This window comes from Tenebrio molitor, chromosome 1, assembly GCF_963966145.1.
Source record: "Tenebrio molitor chromosome 1, icTenMoli1.1, whole genome shotgun sequence".
Taxonomy (NCBI): Eukaryota; Metazoa; Arthropoda; class Insecta; order Coleoptera; family Tenebrionidae; genus Tenebrio; species Tenebrio molitor.
Genome location: NC_091046.1, coordinates 28,490,048 through 28,509,966, shown reverse-complemented (window position 1 = coordinate 28,509,966; position 19,919 = coordinate 28,490,048). Strand labels below are relative to the sequence as shown.

At 31.4% G+C, this 19,919-nt stretch overlaps 1 protein-coding gene across 3 annotated transcripts in view; it reads left to right on the top strand.

The window, feature by feature from the left end:
- LOC138141565 (ribosomal protein S6 kinase alpha-5-like) overlaps nt 1-19,919 on the top strand; it is a 54,388-nt gene that overhangs the window by 14,493 nt on the left and 19,976 nt on the right. For 2 of the 3 annotated variants that reach the window (XM_069062305.1, XM_069062304.1), the window contains one exon: nt 14,010-14,078. The exons of the other annotated variant lie outside the window; for it this stretch is intronic. In XM_069062305.1, the coding sequence (XP_068918406.1) occupies nt 14,010-14,078 (69 nt within the window). The remainder of the gene's footprint in view (nt 1-14,009; nt 14,079-19,919) is intronic. 3 annotated transcript variants of the gene reach the window in all.

Genomic DNA, 19,919 nt, shown 5'->3' with positions numbered 1-19,919 from the left:
CTTTAAAGACATTTTTTTCAATTCCTTGTGGACATTGTGGACTATTCTTAATTGTCATATCTAACTGACATTGCCCTCCCTGCAGGCGATAAAATTGATAAGATACTTATCTTATAACGAGTAAAAGAAATGATTTAGATTTAGTCTTTATAATTTGAAAGATGGTAATGGTAAATAAAAAGTACTAAAGCTGAAGTGCAATCTAAATATCGGGTGTTCATTTAAATTTATCCTCAAAGTTGGCGTTGAAGAGTAGGTTGTGAACGCACCATTCGTCAGTCTGCAAAGTAAAAACACAAACAACGCAAAAAGTGAGGTTAGATTTAAACAGCTGATCCGTGATCTGTAATCCGTGGTGCGTTCACAATCGACTCCTCAACACCTACTTGAGCATAAATTTAAATGAATATCCAATAGTTAACAATCTACATAGAATATGTTTTTATATGAAATCGTATCGGTCGTTAAGTGCAGGCGAAGTTTTGAGATTTTGTACCTCATTGATTCGTTTTACCCACATAGATTCCATATTCACTGCCATAATTCTTCAGGATATCCTATACTTTCTTGACATTATATTTCAATTCCTCGAATTATTTGATTTGGAACATTATTTATATGTAGTTAAATGAAAAATGTGAAGTAACCCTGTACAATGAACTTCAAAAGCAGGGCTTTTATCATATTAGTAACTGAAAGCAGCTAACAATGAAGTACATAAAATCTGTTAATGATATCAAAACAGATACAGATTAGATAATGAAATCCAAAACAAAGAAAATATGAATAGAACTTTTCTCCAAAAATACACTAATATGTTTATTTATACAGTTGTAATTGAAAATAATAAATATGTTCAATAAATACCAAATTTTTTTGTATTAACTAGTGAAGTGGTTCTATTTTTCGATTAGAATAATATTTTGAAGAGAACAAAAGTAACAAAAGGTTAACGATGTTTTCATAATAATTTTTAATGAAGTTTACGGTTAATAAACATTATCACAGAAGAAAACTAACGACTTTCTGTGACAGGAGACAGAGTTCTAATCTTTTTAAATGAAAATACAAAGGTCTGGAGCAAAGTATCAACTATGGAGGTGTACACGTATTTGCATTTGAGAAGTAGGTAGTACATCTTTTAAACAGTTTATTATTTATTAATGATTAAATGTTTTTTTTTTGTTCGACACTGTCAGAATTTGAGAATTTTCTCCTGTGTGAACGGATTTTGATAAATGTGACAACTTGTCAAAACGAAACGTCAAGTTAATTTTAAAGATTTTAAGCGATTTGGAGCCTTTAAGGGGGTCGTCGAACAAAAAAAACGTTGTATTCAACTCGTTCTTGTGTAAATTGGACTTTTTTTAGCACTCGTGTGCCTTTAAAACGCTCGTTACACTCGCGTTTTGATTTGGCCCACTCATACCAAAAAAAGCGCAATTTACACACGAACTCGTTAAATAAATAACTATTTTTTATTGTCACAAAAAATTTTCGTAATTACTAGAGTTGTTTCTTGATTCGCATCAAAAGAAACCTGATTATATATTTTGTGTAAATTTTTTTGTATATGTTTACTCAGGAGGGTAGTGGGAGATTTTCAAAAATATGTACTAATGCAAGAAATCTACTAGTCGGATCTAATGTGGTTGTTCTGTGAAGAAATAATTTGATCAAATAAAAGAGGGAATTTCGAAGTTTTGGAGAAAAAAAAAATGTTTCTGTCCGTAATGGTGCTGTCCGCATTAGAGAGGTGATTCTACATATAATATTCAGGACAGAATCATGTTTTCGAAAATGGTGATTTGGTTTACCATACACAACCCTTATTTGTTGGAGTTTCGGCAGAACCTCTGTTCAAGGTCGATAATCTGACTGGAGTTACGCTACATGTTTTCCGAAGTTTTGTTTTCCATAACACCCCTTATCTCTTTATTGGTTGCTCATCTTTATTAGGTACATACTTCCTCTAATTTACATGAAGTTTTTATGTAAGTAAGGAATTATTTTGCAATTTTTTGAAATAAGCATCTGCATGTTCAGTGTGATTATGGTAAAAAATAATATGAATTATTTTTAATTAACGCGAAAAATAATCTGTTTATTACATTTTCCATCATTGGGTAATAAAGTGTAAAATATTTGAAAATAGAGATAAAATACATTGTAAGACAGTTATTTTATATTTCATAGATGACCTTACTTTTAGTTAAATACATTAGGTAACACCAACAACCTTGGATTGTGTGCAAACATTCCAAGGTTTGCAATACACCGAAAGTTTCTTAATTAATAACAAATTAATTTTGGTCTGCGACATTCAATAATATATGGTCGCAATAACCAATACAGTACCTATGTATATACATATTATACAAATACATAACAATTTTATACTCTCACCAAACGAACGACAAAACACATTTCCCTTGTACCTCGGCAGATTCAGTTGTCTTACATTTTTTGGAAAGTTTTAGTATCCTAATAATATATTATATGTATATTTATGAAAAATAATTGTGAATCAACTTATTAAAACATTGCAGAAGGTCATTCCGCTTAAAACCGATAAAATTGTTATGACATACATGCAATAGATGACAGTAATTCACTTAACTTATAAAAAAAAATATTTCTTTAAAAAATGCCCTGTTGAAATTCACTAAAAAATATATACGGTAGTTAAAGGTATTATTCTAATGTAAAGTGATATTAGTAGTTACGAGAAATGTTTTCAAATCAATCTTATGTGTATTTAAAATTTTAGCAAAAATGACCAACTCGTCACTTATTCTTTAATTTGCAGTACTTTTTCCTCCCTTGTTTTACAATCAAAGTATACAAAAATGTATTTAACCCAAAACAAGAAACGCTCATGAAATATCTTTGATTTACTCCCTCGTGAGTAGCAGATATAAGTAATATAACAAAGAAAGGAACCATAAAGTACAAAACATTTTCATATTATTAGCGTACATAACAATTAATGAACTATTTTATAAATTATGAATTATTTTTTTTATCATGTAAAAAAAAACACTAACATGTAAAAAAACAACCACAACAAATTTTGTAATTTTTGGCAATAATTTTAAGTTCAAAAAAGTTAACTAACAGCATGATATTTTAACAGATATTGATCAAACAATTTTCTAAATGTAAGTGGCACCTTTAGCATAATTATACATTTTATTACTAGGAAATTTAAAATAGTATATTAAAGAACGAGTTTTGTAAGGGTTGATTTGGCGCAGGAGTCCCAAGTGTAGAAAACGACCCGTAGGGGAGTTTTGTATGGGACGAGTGCGCCAATGCCCTTATAAAACGAGTTTTTTTATGTTATTTTTTAGAATTTGCACCCTTTTAATTTTTAAATAAAAAAATTCAATTTTCAAATTCTAGTATTAATTGGTAATTCAAGGTCACGGATGCAACTACATCTGCAACATATGTTAAAAAGTACAGTTTGAACATTAATATTGGAAGTTTTTTAGTGTAAATGACAATAATACACTGAAAAATTGATAACAATTTTCTTAGGGCCGGTTGCACCAACGCCAGTTAAAGTTAACTGTGGGTTAAATTGCTTCGTTACTTTAGTTACCTATTGTTATAACAATGTTTTCGTATATTTTAATCTGTAGTTAAATTTAATTCACGTTGGTGCAACCGGCCCTTAGAGATCTATTAAATTACGAGTGCTTTAAGAGATAGCCATAAACGACTCCAAATTGAATACAATAATAGACCTCTTAGAGACGCTGATTCTAAAAAGTACTTATTTCACTACTTAAAGTCTATACAAAATGGAAAATAAATATCAATTTAAACATCTTTTCTTAAAATATGTGCAATTGGTTGCAAAAAAAAACGGGAAATGAAAATTTTCCTAATGCACATTTGGTTTTGTCCATTTGTCAATCAATTGTCTGCTTGACAATTCCCATCAAGTAATTTTTATCATTGATTTTTGATCATAATTCTAACCTATCTTTCGTAAGGTTTCACACCATGAAAAACTTGTAAAAATGTGTCAATTTTATTCTGACAATTCCCGGGTGTTTTTGCAACCATCTGTACAGTGAATTTTTTTATTGATGAACCTATCGGGATTTACATGGTATAAACTTTATTTCGCGTTAATGGTTTTGTTAATTTCAAAATTATATTTCGTACACTTTTAGCCTCGCTTTTAGCTTAATTTTTTACAAGTTCTGGTGTTTTTTTTTTCAAAAGGTGAATTTAGGAGTAGGAATTTTGGGAGTTTATATTAGTTTTATTTTGTATTGGTTATTTTTATTTATTATAATATTAATAATTTTATTAATTTTATTATTCGACCATTTTCGAGACCAATTAGGTTACTGTTTAGCGGCTTTTGACAATCAATAGCGTTTAAAATAGCAAAATATTTGTCCACCTCTTTAGTTTGAAGTTCATAATTTAGATTGTAAATGTTTCAATACATAATAGTACCTATATTACACAGGCCTGCAAAACAAAACTTTTTAATCGATGTTTTGATTTTGATAACTGATTTTGTATAACATTGGAGCCCTGATTACAAAAATACAATTCATTTTTTTGTATCACGTCAGGTTTTTTCACAATTAACAAAAAAAAATTAAGCAATTTATTTAGGAAAATAAGATGTTTATAATAATTCTTGGTTAATAATCTAACTAATTTTTTTATTCCTTATGAGAATGGCATCTTTAACGCTTTGTGAGGAAACTTCTTTTAATTGATTGCCTGCTGTATTTTTTTTTTTTGGGTACATCGCGCTGTAACATCCAGCAAAAGGCTACCATCATTGATACGCTCCATCTTCCTTGATATCACCTCTCCATTTGTTTTATATCTTGGTCAAGACGTTCCCCTTGTTCCTCGCTGACAGCACCAAGATTTTTAGGAAAAAGATTTAAGTGCGAAAAGAGAAAATTCACTTTCAAACTCATATTACATCCCAAGATGTGAAAATTTTTAAACATGATGCTTACAATATTTTCGTAGTCTTCATCTTTGTGATTTCCAAGCAATTTTTCTTTGACGTTCTTAAATGCCGTCCAGGCATTCCTTTCAACAACATTCATAGAATTTTGAAAATCATTACCTTTGTACAAAGATCTTATTTGAGGTCCTAACCTCTTTTCATTTGGCATTGGAGAGATCTGGTAACTTTGTACATTAATACTTGAAACATTGTCCATTTTTATCAAGAGGCTTTACAAATTGCTTCATCAAACAAAGTTTGATATGCATTGGTGGTACCTAATACTACTTTTTTAGGATACAACTAAATTATTTTTTATTATTGCTTCTCGGTACAAGTCTAGTTCTTAAAGGCTACTTCTTTTGAGTCCAATGCTTGTCTCGTACCCGGCAGTCCCACTCGCAAATAAAACAAGTAAATTTCGAATAAACATATTGTTGTCCGATATTACAATATCGAAATTTTGAAATAATTCATTCATTCTAGGTGAATATTTCAATTTTAAGAAAAAACGATTTGTGAAAAAACTAGACGTGATAGCGCAAAACCAAAATCATTTTCGTAATCAGGGGGTCGAAATTGTTCAAAAACTGTCAATTTTATGCAAACATCGAAATCAGTGCAGGCTTGTGTTATACACCAAGGTGAAGAAGTTCATGATTGTAGCCAGAGCGCCAAGATTAGAGCCCGAGGCGTGCCGAGGGTTCTAAGATGCGAATGCTATAAGGGACGTCTTCACCGCGGTTTATATACTATTTTTTCCACTACTAGATACATACGTTAAAACCCTTTCGGATAATAATTATTAATAACATTATTTTTTCCAATGCGACGATCCGAGTTCTCATTTTTCAACGGTTGCTATACTACTGCCGTTATAACTTTTTATCTGCGCTTGCGCGACCTGAAAACATCTAGCACTTGGCCTTAGCCAGAAGGTATACGATTATTTATTTATTTTTTATCTGCTCCGCCCACATAAATTGACCAATGAGAATCATCACATTTGCCACGTAAAAAAGTTAAGGTTAGAATTTTGCTGTCAAGTCCACAATTATTGTTTTAGGTTTTAAAAAATAAAATGTCATTAAGACAATTCGAATGTCAGAATTTTTTTTCTGTGTAAATCAGATCGTCTTAACAACCTAATTGATTGGTAACTAAGAAAATGTAATGGGCGGGGCAGATAAAATGTTAGTTGCCCTTAGTATATGAAAATCGTCTACGTAAACCAATGAAATAAACCAAAATGTTTCGTTGCTAGATGACGGCTGTTCATTATTAACCTACGTTAATAATGAAAATGAAAAATTAAAAAAATTAAAATTTGTTACACAGTCTAGGACTGGTTTACAAATCTATGAGGGGCATGATGACCAACTCAATAGACCGGGACCAATGGCTTAACGTGACTTCCGAATCACGAGACAGAGTATGGCCTTTTTTTTTTAATTATTTAAATTTCGCCCTGGGTCGGAATCGAACCCGCGACCCTCGCGTCCCTGAGCCGAAACGGACTCCCTTAGGCTATATTCTGCTTAGGGAGAGAAATTCTACTTCTGGGGTCGGTTCGAGAGTCAATAATGACGTTTTCTGAGACAAGTAGTGAAAAAAAAATTCCTAGGTCCTTTTTTTATCTTTCGAATTGGGAAATCTTTTAATAGCTATGGATTTAAAATTTTTGCTTTTCAGTTTTAGAGCCTACGACACAGCCTACTAACCTACTACTACTACTACTACTACTACTACTACTACTAAATGGGCTAAAAATGATTAAATTATTTTATTTATTACATTGAAAAAAACTATCACAACTTGTAAAAAATTAAGGAAGCTGAAAGTGTGCGAAAAATAATTTTGTATTAGCAGAAGAAAAACCATTAACGCGAAATACAATTTATACCATTCTCAAATCCCTATGGTTCGTTGATAAAAAAATTCACTGTATTATTTTTCCATACCTTTAAAATTAAGCTATGGATTATTTTTATTGCATATTTGTTGTGAATTGTATTGTACAAATCAGTTGATTGATTGAGCAATCGACTACTTAAATTCTAAGCTCCACACTAAAATATGCATCTAAGTTACGGAGCCAAAAGACCAGCATTATAAATTTGTCGAGCTACTATACATAAAAAATTTGGGTGTTCAATAATTATTACGGAGGCAAATACGGGGTCATTATAAATGTTTGTAACAACTAGTGGGCGTAGCGGCGCACCTAAAGCACAGCGCACAGCCACCTACGATGGGACAATGGTATATTTGCCTCAGATTTGGTTCTATAAAATTTAAAAACGTATTTTGTAAAACGAATTGAAAAACTGAAATAAACTAAGCAAAAATGAATAGGGAATTTTTCCATTTTTGAATTTTTTATATCTACAGTTTAAAATTTGTAATGAAATGTGTTAGAAATATATGCACACTCTGTTCACTGAAAATGCATACAAGTCTTGAGAGAGATTTTTGCGATTTTTTGGCTGTGTAAATTTACTTGATGTTTGTTTCTATGTTTACCCATATTAAGTTATCAGGTAAGAATTTACAAACGAATTTTGATTATACCAGATTTAAAAGAACCAACAATAAACCTTGAAAATAAAGAATAGTCTTGATAACAGTAACATTAGAGGGGGCATTAAGTACACTTTTACCGACTGAAATCGAATTATTTCAATTACCTGCCACTGACAATGACAGTAACATGAGGTAATGGTAAATCTAGTTTACACAAGCAAAATGTAAGTGTATGCTTTTTCAGTGAACAGAAGTGTATATGCACATTAAATGTAATGTTTCAAGTACCTGTAACATTTAAAATTATCTAATGTTTAAGAATACGTGGGAGGATTGGGGCAATTATTTTGCTTTCCAAGAAAAATTGTGGAATTCCCTATTCATTTTTGCCTAGTTTAGTTATTTGTACAACTAGTTATGAAAGTCATACTTTTTTTCACGAATTTGTAGATTGATTAACGAGGGCGTAGCCCGAGTTAATAAGCAAATAAGTGAAAAAAGAGACTTTCATAACGTTGAGAAATTTCGTCTAAAAGGATTTTTGAGAAATTATAAAAAAAAAAAATAGGTATGCTTTGACAATCATCTCCAAGGAGATGGAATGAAATGATACAAAAAAGTACTATTTTCACTACGATTTTGTCGTGTAAAAAAGTGCTACTGTCACCACGATTTTGCGTGTAAAAAAGTGCCATCTTCATTACGATATGCAAAAAATAAAATATGGTCAACAAAAAAACACAGATAAGGGGAGGCTATGGACAAGGAACTTTCTGAAAACGTATGGCGTAACTTCAATCCTACAAACAGACAATCATGGTGAGGGAACATTTGAATAAACTCGAACAAGCAAGCTTGTGTGCGGTAAACCTGTAAGTCACCATTTTCTTCGTCCCCGTTTCGAAAATAGAATTCTGTGATGAATATTTTGTGTTCTCTAATGAAAAATTTTTTTTTTATTAAATGAACGTAAATGTCAGTTTATTGTTACGCCGCTCGTTTTCAGAAATTTTGATTTCCCTTTGCCCATTTTCTTGCTGATCATATTGTGGAAATAAATATCTTGAAAATTTTAAAAAGTTATTTTGCATTTTAATTGTCTTGAAATGGTGATGTCAGACTTTTACAGCCCTGAATTCAACATTTCTGACATTTACTTGATATGTATTATCAATTATCATATATCAGAAGTAACTAGTGTTTCTTAATTTTACTTTGTTGGCACATAAGAAACATTGTCGAATATGAATATTGATTACCCGCCTTAGATTTAATATTAACTGGGACAGTCATAATAAATGTCCTCTCTTCCAAGTGAGTTTAACATTGACATACTTATTTTACAATAAAAACTGTAGAAATTATTCTGACGCTTAAATTTTCTCATTCAAATTTGCAATACGTTTTAAGAATAAAATTTCAACAGTGAACATATTATTTGTAGAGTAAGGGGGTCATTCACGAAACTCGGATAATTTGCAAATCGTTAATACAATGCTTCGACAATATCAGTTGTCATGGTTTTGAATTTGCACTGTCTTATCGAGCTTTACCGAGATTTGTGAATGACCCGCTTAGTCTGGAATTCAAAAAGACAACTCCACAAACAAATTTGTAACATAAAATCTCCCCATTTAGATTATATCTATCGTGCGTTCATTTAGTTAGTACATTCACAAACGAGTCTTCAACGCCTACTTTGAGGATAAATTTAAATGAACGCACGATATATTTTGTATTTGTAAATATGTACTGTTATATTGCATATTATAAAAATAAACACTTTACGAACAAGAAATGACGCTGTTTTTTCTTACAAAAATAGTGTGTATAGTTGAATAAAGTTTTTTTTTATAGAATGCAACGATATTACCAACTGCAAATTCTGCAGTTTTGAATAAATTGCTTTTTACTTCTTAGCTTTGTGGTTTGATATTATATCTGTCATAAACAATTTTGTGATGACAGACTTGTGATGTTTTCGAATTAAGTGCGTTCTGCCATTTTTAAGCCTTGAACTGGCTCATTGTTGCACGTGCCAAAATAAACCTTCAAAGTTAATAATACTACGATTTCTATATAACTATCAACGTTGTTTTGCTAAACGCGATAATCGAGATGTTTTATGACTATTTTATATAGAATTTTTTACTTAAATGAAACCAATTAAGTTGAGTCTTGCTTTTATTTTTAGGTTAATAGGAAATCAAGGTTTGCAGAATATTATATTCACAATGAATTTAACATGGCTAGAAGCTCTTAAAACATTATTTATTACTCGTATAGGTGCATATTAATATGTATGTGTTCATATTTGACTAATATAATATACAGGGTGACCCAGAATGAACCAGCATAATTTTAACCACGAGCTACTGGCTTCATGTAGAACTCGGAAAAAATATTTAAAAAATTCTATGTCAAAAAATAAAATGACATTTAATTTTTGAGGTACAATTTTTTTTAATTGCTTTTAGTTTTCTACGTTGTCCCACAACCTCGTAGGTAAAATTTTGGCACATTTTAAAAATACGCCCTTGTATATCATATTTTATAAAATGTACACCAATGCGGTTTCCTTGTTTTAACGCATATTTCCTAGAGGTTACTTCGCATTTGTATGATATGACAACGTTGTCAGTATTAACATGCTTGTTAAAAAAATATCTATAACAATTGGTTTAAAAATTACCTTACAGAATACATAAATACATAAAATTTTAACAGCTCTGTTATAATTAAACTTTTAACATCCCTGTCAATTTTAACGCAAAAGTTACAGAATAGGCCTCAATACTATTTAAATGCTACATTTAGTGTAACAAATAGGTCCATATGGGGCACCCAGTATGTATATACATAATACAATAATATGTATCTACAATATATAATTCTACATTGATTGGACATTAATGTAATTAGTGTGATGCTCTAACGACAATTTTAAAAGTATGTAAAATAAAATGGAACATCAACATATGAACTGTGAAGAACTCTGAATGTCTTCGAGAAAACAGTAAATTAGAAAGGACATAATGCATATTCATATTTCACGAATTCCAAATTTTAAATTCTCTACTTAATAGGAAGCTGTTTTTAAGCAAAACAAATTTATACTATTAGGCATTCACGATATTTTTGGGACCGAGTTGGCTACGACCATCTAGTGATTTTGTTGGCAGTACCTCGGTGATAACTAAATTCCCTAAAGCAAATTGACACTTTTTGTGTTAGATTAGGTCGTTTTCAGTTTAAGGTTATATTTTCTGAATAGGTACATTGTTGCCGGATCTCTTAAATCTGGTCTGTCTTTTTTAAATTGGAGATAGCATCGTTTAATGGAATTTTTTTCTCGTAACAAAATTATTTTTGCACACTTAATAAATCATTTAGTTTCTTACGAATATTAAAATAATAAATCTGGCAATGCGGTGGCAAGAAAATGTCGAACAGACACTGACAGAAAAAAAAAGTTGCATCCGTTGCATCACTAAATCAGTTAGCCCAACATGAAAAGAAAAAAATCATAGTCAACTCGGTGCCAAAAAAATCGTGAATGCCTAATAAGTAACTACTATAATTGTTAGACAAACAAAATTAAGAGTTATGGTAATTTGGTATAAGAGTACATCAAAATTAAATTATATGATACGGTTAATGGAAAAAGGTGTTATTAATACATATAATAATGTGTACATTCATGTGGTTTTTTTATGTTAGACCAATCTGAGTACAAAATATAAATATGTACGGTCGATGGACAAATAAAACTGGGAGACTTAAAATTTAATCTATCTAAATCAGACTACTGAATTGTCAATATATTTGTCAGTATCTATACAATATGTCATACCAAAGTTAACCTATTTGTGATAAAGCCGTAATTAAACGATGCAAATTTGTAATTTTTGACTTATGTGATTGTCATTTTTGTCCCACTTTTATTTGTCCATCGACTGTACATGTTTTAATTACACTAAGTTAATACCAACAGCAGTCTCGAGGTTTTTTGGAATGGTACAACAGCAGATTTGAGTATCGTCGACTATGTTTTATATGTTATATATTCTACATCCACCTCTGGCGGGATCTTGTGGAATCGTGTAAATGAGTATTTAAAGTAGGAAACTGCACGAGTAGTTAAAACTATTGTAAAATAATATTGCCAGTGCTAGAGGTATCTGTTGTATAAGATCCGATGTTATAGAACTTCCAATCTTGTTTCAAGAGAACGTGCGATACTTCCGGTAGTGCATTCACCCCTGTTACCAAACCCTTATACCTACTATACTTACCTCCCTATAATAAATGAGCGCGCAAGTCACCAGTTGCTTACCACCGAAGCTAACAATTCCCCTGAAAAGAAGATCAACGTCCAATACCTTGGCTACAAGAGGCAGATGTGATGTGATACATAAGTAACTCAGTCATCAAAACCTTAGAATTGGAAATACGTACCAGATTATTAAAATCTTGTAATTTCTTTGTATTTTGTGTTCTTTTTCAATATTTGACAGTAATATTAAAAAATTCTGTTAAATTACTTAGGGAGGGGGCAGCAAACAATGTTTATTTTGGTGTTTATTAATGTTATTCGTTTATTATACAGGGTGTAACAAAAATAAGTGCATTTATTTTAACTGGTAATAGTAGGCTCATCAATTACAACAACTTTTCTAAATCAAATTTCTTTGAATTTGGAAAATTGAATTGCCATTTGTCCACTTTTTATTTTGACGTGACGTTCACGTTGAATGCAATTTTATAAATCTGAACATTTTCTAAAACAGGAATCGCAAAAACTGAATGATTTTATTCCCTTCGTATTGCATTTGTTTGTTTGTTTGTTACCACCTTGTTTTATTTCTTTATTAAATGTAGCTATTTAGATTAAAATCGTTTGATAGACTGGAAAGCAAAGTTTTAGTAAATTTAAATTAATTTTTAAAAACCTTTTGAATTTGTTTTCGAAAAAAAAAAAATTTAGAAAAGTTGTTGTAATTGATGAGTACTATTACCAGTTAAAAGTAATGCACTTATTTTTATTACACCTGTATACAGTGAGGGGCAAAAGTAACGCAACAATTCGATAAATCATAAACTGTTGAGTTTTGAAAAAAGAACAAAAACAGGTCGATTTTTAATTTCAATTTCACGTTTATTGACTTGTTCCTTGTCAAAGTAATGACATCATCATCTATTTTGTTAAATCGCAAGCTATATTTTGATAGGTCTTTTAACTGTCAACATGACATTTTAACCCCTTACATTTAAAAAAAACCTGAGAAAAAAATTGTTGAACATAATTTTGTTTTTTTATTATTTTCTTTGTTAATGATTAATTTATTAACTAGTTAGTACCGAAAGGCATATTGCTATTAGGTCAGTACAATTTGAAGGTTGTCAACAATAATCAAACACGAACACAAAATTACTTTAGAAAAATCTTGTTTGTCTTATTTCATTCCCTATTGATTAATAATAAGTCCAAATGATACTAATAGCAATGCCTTTCGGTACTAGGTACCTAGTTAATAAATAAATCATTAAAAGAAAATAATACAAATATTTTTTTAATTTTCAACAATTTTTTTCTCAAGTTTTTTTTAAATGTAAGGATTTAAAATTTTTATACTACATATTATGTTGACAGTTAAAAGACCCAGCAAAATGATGACGAATAAATATAGGTTGCTATTTAAAAAAATAGATGAAGACGTCATTACTTTGACAAGGAGCACCTGGATAAAAATAATGTTGCGTCAATAAACGTGAAATTGAAATTAAAAATCGACTAGTGTCTGTTTTTTTTTCAAAACTCAACAGTTTATGATTTATCGAATTGGTGCGTTACTTTTGCCCCTGACTGTATAGGGGTGTTCACGAGTAATAATGGGCCTAACAACGTCCCGACGCAACCAAATAAACATATTTCTCAAACGAGTAGATACCAATTAATTGATCTTTTTATTTTTTAATGAATCCAAGACTGCTTTTGTTAAGACACTTTTCTGTTCTCCTTACGTGACATCTATCAAATCTAAAATGTATTTGTGATTAAATAAAAATAACCTACAAAATTTACGTCAATTTAGATGCCAACTTCATGTAAAATAAAATAAAAACTAAAACCAACTACATACATAATATGTTTTTTGTTTTTTAATAAATGTAAATGATCCACGAAGGCTATGAAAATGTATCGGGTGTTTTTTTAAATTTCACCTCATAGCAGGCGTTGAAGAGTCGATTGTGAATGCACTATACGGGTTACGGATCACCTATCAGCTGTTTAAATCTGACGTTTTACACGAGTGGTGCGTTCACATCGACTCTTCAACGCCTACTTCGAGGTGAAATTAAAAAAAAAAACATCCGATATAACTGGTTGCGTTTCAATGTTCGTAAGGCCCATTATTACTCGTGAATAACCTGTATGTATATGTAATAGGAAATCAAATCGTGATATTTTTACTTTCTTTTGTTACAGTAAATCTCTCCGGCGCGGATCGTGTTAATATGTCCCACTTTGATTTGCTCAAAGTTCTTGGAACAGGAGGTAAGTTGAATTAAAAAAGTCACTAAATTGAATACTGACTATTGTGTTTTCATGTGACTGAAGGCGTAAGATATTAAACCATAACCAACACTAAATAAGAAGACATCACTGTCCCTGTGTTGATAATTTGATTTTTGTAGTTTTCCAAGTCGTGCCTTCAGATCAAATGAAAATACTATACAGAGTGGCTACGAAAATTGGATTCACTTTTCCACATTTACCTAAAAGATGGAACTACAAGAAAAAATGAAATGGAATTGCTGGCAACATTGGTTTATTTTACATAAGTATGCTTTCAAAAAATGTAGCCAAATGTTGGTTGTGGCCGATTGGGATATGTTGCACGCCAATGGTCCTGCACTCTTAAGCTGCTGGTCTACCAAAGCGACTTTCTTTAGCAGGATAATACCATTCTATAATATATATGATATTTGTTTGCTGCTCAATATTGAAATTCATAATTTTTAATTGACAGTGACATTGACAGTTGTTAAAAATAGTGACAATTGCACGAAATATTGAATTCGATGTTGCCATGTAATTAAATTTATTTTTTGATCCTTAAATTTTTTTATAAAAACAGTGACATCTCTTTGCAATATGAACGAAGTGACTCCAATTTTCGTAGCCGGTCTGTATTAGAAAATATACAGTGCGTTCGTAAAGTTCGGAATAAATTCGATAAAATAAATTTCTGAGAAAAATCCTCGAAGAGGTCAACTTTGGGTAATTGTTCACTTTAACTACTTCTGGAATTTTCGCGTTCTTTCTGGCTAGACAGCCTCAGGGCGTCCTCCTAGATCGTGTCTCACCATTCAAGCCTTGTGCAAATGCCTTTTTTTCTCTCTTGTTGTGTTTCAAGGTCGCGCCAAGTCTTAGTATAAATAAAGGGTAAGGTTGCCCAAGGTTTGACTGATGGGAAACGATGTAGGAGGATGTCCTGAGGCTGTCTAGCCAGAAAAAAACGCGAAAATTCCAGAAGTAGTTAAAGTGAACAATTACCCAACTTTGTTTTTAAAAAGTGCATATTCGTCAATACTTTACCTATGTTGACAGCTTTTCATCTCCTAATTATGACGTCATGAATATATATTTTTTGACAACTTCGAGGATTTTTCTCAGAAGTTAATACTTACAGTTTTATCAAATTTATTCCGAACTTTACAAACGAAGTGTATAATAATTCACATAGACCCTTGTGTTGAGCGAAGTCGAATCTATTTTGTGAAATATTAATTTCTAGGCAATTCTTTTTGATGGTTTTATTGGGATAAGAACTGACGCTTGATATTTCTGAAACGTAAATTCAATGTAAACCTTCAACAGTAAAAGCGATCCATAGTTATCGCAAATCCACACATTGATTAAATTGAATTGAAAATTCTACAAAACGTTGTCGAGTTTTATCGTTTAAATGAAACTATATATTGGCTGTTCATTTAAATTTCCGTTCAAAGTTGGCGTTGAAGAGTCGATTGTGAACGCACCGCTCCTGTAAAAACGCAAACGCAAAAACTGATTTAAGATTTAAACAGCTGATGCGTTCAGGATCGACTCTTCAACGCCAACTTTGACCGGAAATTTAAATGAACGTCCAATATCTGTTACCTACTTTCCTTGCTTAAATACAAAATTAGTAGATTTCCTGATGTCATTGAAAAACTAGGCTACAGTTGGCCAAGTTATTCAACAAATCAGGTAGTTAGTTCATTTAATAAATCAACGTATGCATAACCAATAGTTGCTTGCATAGTATTTTATTTTTCGTTAATTTGTATTTTATTTTTTAAATACATAATCTAATAATATATTTTTTTATTTATCGTATTTCATTTTCACTTTTTATGAATATAGTATAAACTTTTCAGTTTATATACCTAACTTGACATCTGTCAAAGATAACCTCAAAATTTACAATTAATTAATGTTTTTTAAGGCTTGCCCAAACGAACACGAAAAACGCTATTCAATATTAATGCGCTGTCAGTAGTCAAGTATTTGGCCTGTTTTGCATCACTCAGTTGACGCCTGGTGCTTCAAACTTCGGCCTCATACCTGAAAAGCGATCTGATAGCGCTGCTCATATGAAAGTAACTATGCATTGTTATTTACGGGTTTACTAGATATTAATAGCAACATTTACATTACTGTGAAGCAAAAAATACGGGATCCCAAATCTACAGGGTTATTATAAATGATTGTAGTCCAAGTAGGCGTAAAAACTGAATGTAAAATTTATGGTTGCCGCTCCATATAAAAAACATCAAAATGATGTGAATAAGTGAGTACACACCATTCACACACAGGAGTTAAATTGGGTGCAAAACAACTCAATATTTTTAGAATTGGTTTCAAAACAATTCAATATTTTTGGATTCAATCGTTAATTAAAAAAAAATAAATAAAACTCTCATCACCGCACTTTTCACCTAAAAAAAATTGACAGTTCTCATGAAAGCGGCAAAAATTTAGTAACATGGGCATTGCCTGCTTCGACTACAATTATTTATAATGACCCTGTACTTCTCACAGTTCTTCATTTGACTAAAGTTTTCAGAAAAAAAAATATGTAACAGAATCCATGATGGCTTTGCTTCCAATAATTTTATGTCGTCATAACTGACATTTACGAAAAAGTTAAAAACGACGATTAAAATGTATTTGAAGGATGAGAAAAACAGACATGATCCTGATTTATGGCGAATGTAATAAAAATGCTCCTGCCGTTGCACTTTTATTCAGACAATAAACATTTTCCCAAAAACTCTTCGTTTTTTCACAATTTCATTTAACTAAAGGAATGACGTTTATGACAAAATTTAAGAAACTGCTCAGTTTTATGTTTTTTAAATAAAAAGACAAATATCCACGTTAACTTTGCAAATGTATTGTCGGTTGCACTTTCAATTCCGGGCTCATTATCACTCGAGAAATACCCAGTATATTTTTTATTATAGACGTTTACCAGAAGATTATTAAAGTAAATTGATTAATAATTTAAAGCAGGAAACGACATCAACTTGCATTATACATATTCGTATAAAATAAAGTTGGGAGAAACGAGTTATTCGTAATAACAGTATATTATGTTATGAGGAGTAAAAATGAAGTTTTATGTGCTGCGGCTGGTAGATTGGCTGCCGAACGCAGTGAGGCAGACAAACCAGCCAAAGCACATAAAACCATTTTTGCTCCGAATAACATATAAGTACATACTATTTTATCTTCAAACGCAATAAAACCATAAAACAAACACCATTAGAACGCAATTTTAGTGATTTAAATTATTAATAAGTATTGTGTAATTATTCATGATAAATCGTAATACCTAAAACAATTTGTCACAATAAATAATAAATGATTTCGCTGAACTCTTTGATTTTTGTAGTTTATGTGATTTGGCACATAAAATAGTCCATTTTGCTATTTTATATGTTTAATCACATAAAATGACACTTTTACCTTGTCATTTGAGTGACACAATTTGTCACTTTTACGACGTTTGTAGATAAAATAAATATAGATATCAATTGTATATGTTACAGACCGTATATGCAGAACAGGCCGTTTACAAAAGGACTAGTCCATATGTAAATGGACTGCAGATATTAGTCCACAAGACAAAATGTATGTTTTGTATTTATTTATTTGAACAAGTTAAGCCATTATGACATTTGGAGTTACATAATACTTTATGAACCCCTGAACAGATAATACATCATAGGGCTTCAGAAGCCAATGCATTCTTGGGCTTTATTGACTTTACAAAACTTTGTTTATTTTGAATTTTATTTTTTTCCATAGCAACAGATCTCTCCGAAAATGTGATTTATATTTGATTTTATTTAAAATTTTGAATATAAAGTTACAGACTCATTTTCCAAGGAGGTATCTCAGGCATCGAACAAAACCAAATACAACACTCGAGAGTAAGGCTGGTTTTGTTCACTTGAATTGCATCGTCCACTCCGCTGCGCGTCGTGGCCGAACATGCAATTCGCGTGAACAAAAGCTTTACCTTCCTCTCTAATATTTCACAGTCAGAATCACTTTAGTCGCCCATTTTCAATCCGAAATTCAGGAAAAATTGTAAACACGAACGTTGTTTTTACAAATTGAAAAATGTTTTTTGACTGGTTGCTGGGGTAACACACGGGCAATATTATTACTTCAAAGCCACCGCAGTTTCAAAACGATAAATTCTTTAGTTAAAAGTGAAAAATTCACGATTGCAAAAAAATGTTGTAAAGTTGGAAAGTGCTTTTACTGGCCTCGTAAGCTACCAGGATTCGTCTACGACTCGTCCTATTTTTTTGTATTTTTGGTATGTAAGTGTATACTTGTAATACATTGTTATTTTCAGAATAAAAATCTATCAGAATTACAAAAAAAGTGTGTTCGTATATGAAAAAATAGTATATTATGTTATGAGGAGCAAAAATGAAGTTTTATGTGCTGCGGCTGGTAGATTGGCTGCCGAACGCAGTGAGGCAGAAAAACCAGCCAAAGCACATAAAACCATTTTTGCTCCGAATAACATATACTATTTTTTCTTCAAACCTTCATAAGAAATTATTTAAGACATGTTAAGAAACCAGGTAGGAATTTCAAATGATTTAGCTAGTTTACTTTACTGCCGCTCTTCAGCGGAGATAATAACTTCATGGACGCCCTCAGCGGAGATAATAACTTTATCTGCCGCTCTCAACGGAGATAATAAATTTATCTGCTGCTCGTCAGCTCGTTAGATGCCATGACAATGAAGTGACACTTTAGCATTATCAATGCAGCAGGATAATGTCATAATTTACGGACGTTTGAAGAAAAAATATTTTTACAGTTTAGCATTGAAACCCTTAGGGCCATACGGGAATTTATTAGGTCCTTTTGTAGCCTATTCGTAACCATTTAATTTCGTGCATAAATAATTAAAATCCTCCGATAAATAAGAGAGTTATGGACTCGTCTTCTTTTCTGGGGACACCTGTATAAATAGATCGTTATTACTGTTCATCTTGTACAAATCTTTTCCTACATAGTCAATAAAATACTTTTAATAATAATTTTAAATGGCTCTTTAACTACTCTTATACAGTGTGTCCCAGAACTGCCTCCCCATAGAAAACAGGCATGTGCCGACAGCAAAAGAAACTCCAAGATAACTAAAATAAATTTTCCTGTAGCTCACATAACGACATAACCGAGTTATAAAGTTTTGAATTTCACCAATGCCAGAAGCTCGTCGTCTCCTCAGGTATTACTAAAAACTCGGACAGGTTGCTAGACAGCAAAAATAATTATTGATATCGTACCAATCGGCGAAAGTTTACTTGAAATTTTCACTTCGAAACCCCGGCGACGCAAAATTGCAGTCGTCCCAACTTGATGATGCTCAACTCTAATTGGTCAAGTTTAGGATGTCTTTTCTCGATTATCGCTTGATATAGGACTTTACTTTAAAATTCAGATTATCACATTATCCAAATACATACTCCCTTTTTTCTCTGGCGAGGCAGTTCTGGGACACCTGTATGTTGTTAATACCATCGACGCACTGAGAGTTTAATGATTAATAAAATAAATGACTGTTTGGGTACATATGTAAATGACCATTATAGTGACACATTCAAAGTAGTATTTAACAAATGCTGCTGCGGAGTGAGTAAACTGTGTCGACTTATCAGCTGTTAGAATAGTTGTAGAAGCGGACATATGCATTTTCAAAACAGCGCATGCGCGTGATTTAAAAATAGTGCCGATGTTTACCGAAGACTAGCGATGCCATTTTTTCAAAGTCCATGGGAACTTATAAGATCATTTACTTTAAATTGCGTCATAAAT